This window comes from Lactuca serriola, chromosome 3 (genome assembly GCF_051521515.1).
Source record: "Lactuca serriola cultivar US96UC23 chromosome 3, Lser_US96UC23_V15, whole genome shotgun sequence".
NCBI classification, from domain to species: Eukaryota; Viridiplantae; Streptophyta; class Magnoliopsida; order Asterales; family Asteraceae; genus Lactuca; species Lactuca serriola.
The window spans coordinates 306,858,297-306,864,728 of NC_136410.1; the positions used below are offsets into that span (position 1 = coordinate 306,858,297).

Below are 6,432 nucleotides of genomic sequence, written 5' to 3' on the forward strand. Positions count from 1 at the left end.
ATATTAAAATTATCATTAAAGAAAAAAAAGTTTATAAACTCTTCTCATGGTAAAACTTTTAAAGACCATTTCCACCAAAAATAAATAAATAAATAAATAAAAACTTTAAATGATATAACCAACAAAAAAAACATTTTTATGGTAAAAAAATTTTCAAAAAACATTTCCACAGCAAAAACAAGCTTTAAAATTGACGATTTTTGAAAGATTAAAAAATGTGTTATGTATGGGTCCATCCAAAACGACTTTTCCTTAATTTGTTGATGATTTCTCGATCCATTTCGTTACCACATGCAAAACGAGTTAGATATTTTGGATGAATCATTACACAAGAAAACTTATAGTAGTACCCATTTGAGACCCAACAATGAAATTTTCAGTAGCTATTACATACACAAGAAAAAACGAGTAAAAGTGCGACACTTTGTTCTTTGACATATATATATATATATATATATATATATATATATATATATATATATATATATATATATATATATATATATATATATATATATATATATATATATATATATATATATATATATATATATATATATATATATATATATATATATATATATATATATATATATATATATATATATAGGAGGGTTCAATTGAGAAAAAAAAAGGTTAACAATGGGGGAATCATTCTCAGCCATTCATTTATTTTTGCCACAAAAGCCTCGTCGTACCAGCAGAAATAAAAAAGGAATAGACATGTGTTTTCCATCAAAACATGTTTTCTTAAACTATGCTAATCATTACCTTAATATATATACAAAACATAGTTTTTTCGTTTTTTTTTTAATTTTTTTAATTTTTAAAAAGCTATTTTATCGAAAAATGATTTTAAATATACCAAAATTCATGATTTTTTATTCTCTACAAATAGACATCCATATTGATATAGTTTTAGGATAAAATAATTTTTTTTATATTTTCAGCTATCGTTATTCATAAGTGAATAAAAATGAATCAAGTTTTTACTACAGTACATTCGTTATTCGGTTATGAATAAAAACTATGATTAATTTTTTTTACAATTTAATTATCATTCATATATGAATATAGCATATAATAAACATAGTATATTCATATTTAAATATTAGACGATGCATTCAGTTATCAATATTACATAATATATTCACTTGTGAATATTAGATGGTATATTCACTTATGAATATTAGATAATATTTTCATATCTGAATATTACATAGTACTACATGGTATATCACATGTGAATATTACATAGTATATTCATTTGTGAATATTAGATGGTATATTCACATATGAATATTACACAGTATATTCACATATGAATATTACAAGGTATTTTCACAAATATATATAATTTTTATATGTTATTCACATATAAATAACATACAGACTTGCATATTTGTTTTTTTGTTTTAATAATCATATACTGAGAAAACATATTCATATATAAATATAACGTAGTAATTTAGTTTATGCATTTCATCAAACGGTTGGAGTGCATACAATTTAACTTTTTTTAAAAAATGTTAAAAACATAATATTTTGACTATTTAAATCTTATAAAAGAGCAGATTGATAGAGAATTATATGAAATTTTTCAAAAAAAAAAAACGATTTGATCTTTTTCTAACCTCAATCTTAAAGTTTTATTTGATAATCGATGTTGAGTTAATGATATAAAGTGGATTTTTGTTGATTATCGATAATGTTGATCTAATAACGCTGGGAGTATAATTAATCATAGATGTTGAAGATCTGATCGTATTCAAACACAATTGAAGGTTGAATTAAAAGAACCAAAAACGAATTTTTGTTGTTAACTGTTGAATCGTGTTGATTATTGATGAAGATCAATAATTGATTAACACTGGATGATGTTGATGATGGTTTAATTGAAGAAATCTGGATAATTGTTGAAAGTTGGAGAAAAAATTTGGATGATGAACGATGAATGTGTTTCAACTGTAATCTAATTCTCTATAGATACGTATTTGAGTTTGAATGTTGTTATCATATTTACAAGTTTGCCACTGTGTCTTTTTATGCTTTAGATAAAATGAGTGGCTGAGAATGATTCCCTCTTTCTCAACCTTTTTTATTTCTCAATTGAACCCACCCCTCTCTCTCTCTCTCTCTCTCTCTCTATATATATATATATATATATATATATATATATATATATATATATATATATATATATATATATATATATAAAAGCATCAAACTGCTTGTCGACAAAATGGAAACTTGGTCGACAAAATTAATATCTTCAAACAATATCTTCAAAATTATGCTCCAGCCATTTAATTAAATTTAATATCATGGTGTAAATGGAAACATGGTCGACAAAATTAATAATAAATAGAAAAAATACAAAAAAAAAAAAAAAAAAGATTAGACATGAGTTCGTGTATAATTACAGTTTTGAACAAAATAAAATAGGCGAAGTGCCATGGATTTTGGCATTTTGCAACATTTCTTTTTCATCTGTTAAGAAATTGATAACAAGTTCTCTAGTTCTTTGTCTGACATTTTCTGTTGTGTAAAACATACTTAACAACTTCATAAAAGGATACTACAATACCCACTGATGGGCCTGCACGTGCAACACGTGGCCCAACTCCCATGAATAGTCCCTTCATTCCTCCATCTCTGTTCCATTCCATCACCACTTGTGATTAATTGATATATTTGAGGAAAATATTATAAATTTTGATATATTAAATATATTGTTTCTTGATAAAAGTTTAAGGCCTAACTAACATAAAAAAATCAAAACTTTATATAATGGTTTCTTTAAAAAAAAAAAGAAAAACAAACCCTCAAAAAATTCTTTAAGTAGTTAAAACTAAAAAAAACAAAAAAAAAACAATGTACAATGGTTTTTATGGAATTTAAAAAAAAAAAAAAAATCCCTTTTACGTATGTATTGTGATAGAAAATAGAGATTGGTGTTAAGATGCTTACCTCCATATTTCAATCAATGTTTGCCTTGTGGTCATTTGCATCGCTCGTATTTGATCTTTCTGAAATTGACAACAAAAAGATATTACCATAATACCCCTAAAACCAATTTACATTTAAATCAAACTTGTTGGCATTTAATATACATTTTCATCATAAATTTTTAGAGAGTACCTCTATTTGACGCCGGGTTTTGGCAACGTCTAAAGGACATGTACATGCGCCAGCAAGGCATCCTGCAACAAACCCACCACAAAAGTTTGCACCAACAACAGTCACAGGACTTGACACGTCACCTGCTGACATGGCAAATATTTGTCTCCTCACCTGTAACAAAAACACAAGAGATAATGGATTTATTAACTTTCACCTAAAATAGATGATAATGGAAATGGGATTAACTTTATATTGTAAGCCTCACAGGTTCAAGAGTAGCCCAACAAATTGCAGAAAATGGAACATCACGTGCTAATTGGGCCCCAAGCCCAGTCCACAAGAATCTAAACTTATGTAATGCTGCAAAATTGATAAAAAATTACTTCATATTACATATATAAATATATAATACACACATAGAGATCAACTAATCTTATCCGTTGATTCAATAAGGGCATGAATGTCAATTGGTGGTTGGTGGGTTTGTGTTTTTTTTTTTTTCTATACAACTTATTTTGATGTATCTAGGGTTTTTAATTCAAAATAAAGTCAGGTTTATAATGAAATAAGTTTTGTTGAAATATTTTTTAACCAAACATCGGCAAATTTACAATTATGCCACCACCTCCATTACTTTTCCAAACTAATCCGGACCATTGATTAATGAAATAAATGGATCATAATAGTGATACACACATATCCACTTACAGCTTCCAAGGGTACCCGTGGTTCTGTTTGTGGATATTACCCCATCGAGTGTTTTCAACACGCCTGGAGGCTTTTTACCATGTCGAGTATCTTTAAACGCCTATCACATCACAAATTTCAATTATTTACTAAAATAAATATTTAAAATTTATTAATTATGTATATATACTTATATTACCTGCATACGGGTTCTTGCAAGTTCAATAGGATAACAAGTAATACAAGCAAGTGAACGAGCAACAGAACCGGCAACTAGTGGGACATAAGGAGTCATGCTTGCTGCATTTTGTGATGAATATTCTTCCATAAAATTGCACAAAATGTCATAACAAGGCAAGTAGATGCCCACCTGCCAACAATCATTGTCACAAATTATTATATAAATAAATAAACTAAGCCTATTTTTACAGTTTGAATAATTTGTTGGTTAAACCCAAAGTATAGTGTTTTTTTTTTATGAAATTTGGACAAAAAACAAATCATAGACTTGAATTAGTAAATAAAATGTAATGACTTACTGTGGGGACAGATAATGCTAAACTTGCAGTTGTACCCCTCCAAAGTCTGCCAAATCCTTCCTGCCCAAATCAACTCCAATTTCAGAAAATATAATTATTTTTTTATAGAGAAAAAAAAATGTGTGAAATTTGCTGACCTGGCGTATAACTTTGTAGAAGACATCTAGAGTGCCTTTATATGGAGAACATGAAGGTTCACCAAGAATTGATCGGTAGCATGAAGGAAAACATCTTGTATCTGGTAACATCTGAAGAATAACTGAAGTTGTAAAAAATCAACACAAATGGGTAATGGAAAAATCCCATGGACAGATTTTGATTTTCAACCATAGCCTCCTTTGCATTTAATGTCTTACACAAAAAAGAGAAGAAAAGTTTGCATATTTTAATGGTTTTATTTTTTAATTTTAATTCAGCAAAAGAGGTCGACCACAACACAATAGATCCACATCAAAAAGACGACACATAAAAAGAGATTCCTATTACAATAAGTAAAAACAAACCATGAAAACATGAAAGATTAGCGCACCGTATTAGTACCAAAGGAGCATGTGTGGCTAAGATTCTGAAAAGGAACACCAGCAGCCTGAGCTTGCAACCTTGTCTGTAAAATTTAAGGACACATAAAACCATGAATTTGGCCTGCAATTTCAAAATGAAGGTGCTTGGTAGCATCCATTAAACATGATTCCTTCAAAAAAAAAAAACAAATATACAGAAACCCCAACGAATTGCAGGGAAATCTAAGAAATAGTACCTTGGCGACATCGAGGGGGTTGACTATGATGGCGGACAAAAACGCGGCCCCGGCTGCTGATAACGCCCTTTCCGAGAAACCCATATTGAAATTCGAAGGAGAAGCCATCGAATTCGTTTGAATTGACGAAGAATTTTGAAAATTAATCTCACTTGATGATGATGCCTCTGCACTCATCGACGCCGACAACCGCTGCCTCGGTGACGAACTCGCCGTTTCAATCGTACATACGGAGATGGTATAAGATTGTTAAACACCGTTGAATTGAATTGGGAAATCGCGAGGATTTGGTTTGCTTTGCTGCCTAATATGAGTCCTATTACGTGTTCGACGAATTGCCCCAATGGAGAAATTGGTTGGGACTTGGGAATTGTAGGGTGTCTTCTCGATTTTGCATGGAGGAAGTGTGGGATTCGTGGCGTGGAACAAAGGCCCCAAGACATCCAAACATGAGGGAGGTGGCACGGTGGCCTGCAGCTACGCATTCATTAATTTTATACGACTTGTTTAATACTATTTGTTTCAAATAAACTCAAAGCAAATAAAAAACAAACCAAAACAAACTTTAAAATTAATTCTTCACTATTTGGTTTGCATGATCAAATCGAGTAAAAAACCAAATATATATTATTAATTATTAATTATTAATTATATCTAATGATAAAAAGTATTTGATCATATTTTAATTTATATTAATATTATATTAAAAAAAGGCTAAAAAGAAGCAATTTTTCCTTACATTTTTTTCCTAAAAGTTTGGCCAAATTTAAGAAAATCCCGTAAGCATTCCATGGGATTTGACGCTGTAAAATGGGTCCTCAAGTTTGTTTTTGTTTTGCTTTTTTTATTTATTTATTTATTTATTTATTTATTTATTTATTTATTTATATTTTTTCAGATTTTTCATATCAAATTTTTTGTTTTTCCATTTTCTTTAAAATTTTATTATCAAAAAACTTATAGTTTAGCGTATTTCCAAAACATCATTTTTAGACATTTCATAGTACACATTCCAATTTTGGTTGTATGCATAATGAATTTCTTGTTTGTGTTTTTTATTTTGTCAAAGTTGTGTGTCCCGTCTAGAAGAAAAAACATCAAAATTTTGTTTGTTGAAAAGGTTTATTCTTTAATTCGTATCGTAATGGACTAAGAGCATGAAATGAGTTAGTGTGAGTTTATGGACTTTGAATCACTAGTAGACTACTAATGATTTAAATATATTTATTTGAAACTAGAAAGGTTATCCCCACTACGCCGGGGCCAGAAGCTTTCAATGTTGTTTCTGAATCGATAAATATGACAGTCGTTGAAAGTGCAAGGATG

The 6,432-nt window shown here is 29.0% G+C and overlaps 1 protein-coding gene across 2 annotated transcripts; it reads right to left on the reverse strand.

Moving 5' to 3' along the window:
- Positions 1 to 2,284: 2,284 nt before the first annotated feature.
- LOC145094154 (mitochondrial carrier protein MTM1-like) lies at positions 2,285 to 5,589 on the reverse strand. 2 transcript variants are annotated; one of them, XM_079032444.1, is made up of 11 exons: positions 5,107 to 5,589; positions 4,879 to 4,953; positions 4,487 to 4,597; positions 4,350 to 4,409; positions 4,010 to 4,180; positions 3,832 to 3,931; positions 3,389 to 3,483; positions 3,142 to 3,294; positions 2,971 to 3,029; positions 2,580 to 2,655; positions 2,285 to 2,481 (listed from the first exon to the last, which is right to left on the reverse strand). In XM_079032444.1, the coding sequence occupies exons 1-11, from the start codon at positions 5,281 to 5,283 to the stop codon at positions 2,398 to 2,400; spliced, it is 1,161 nt and encodes a 386-aa protein (XP_078888570.1). In that variant the 5' UTR covers positions 5,284 to 5,589; the 3' UTR covers positions 2,285 to 2,397. The 2 variants fall into 2 exon arrangements, with proteins under 2 accessions (XP_078888570.1, XP_078888571.1); XM_079032445.1 differs by having other exon boundaries at positions 2,285 to 2,655; positions 5,107 to 5,587.
- Positions 5,590 to 6,432: the final 843 nt, after the last annotated feature.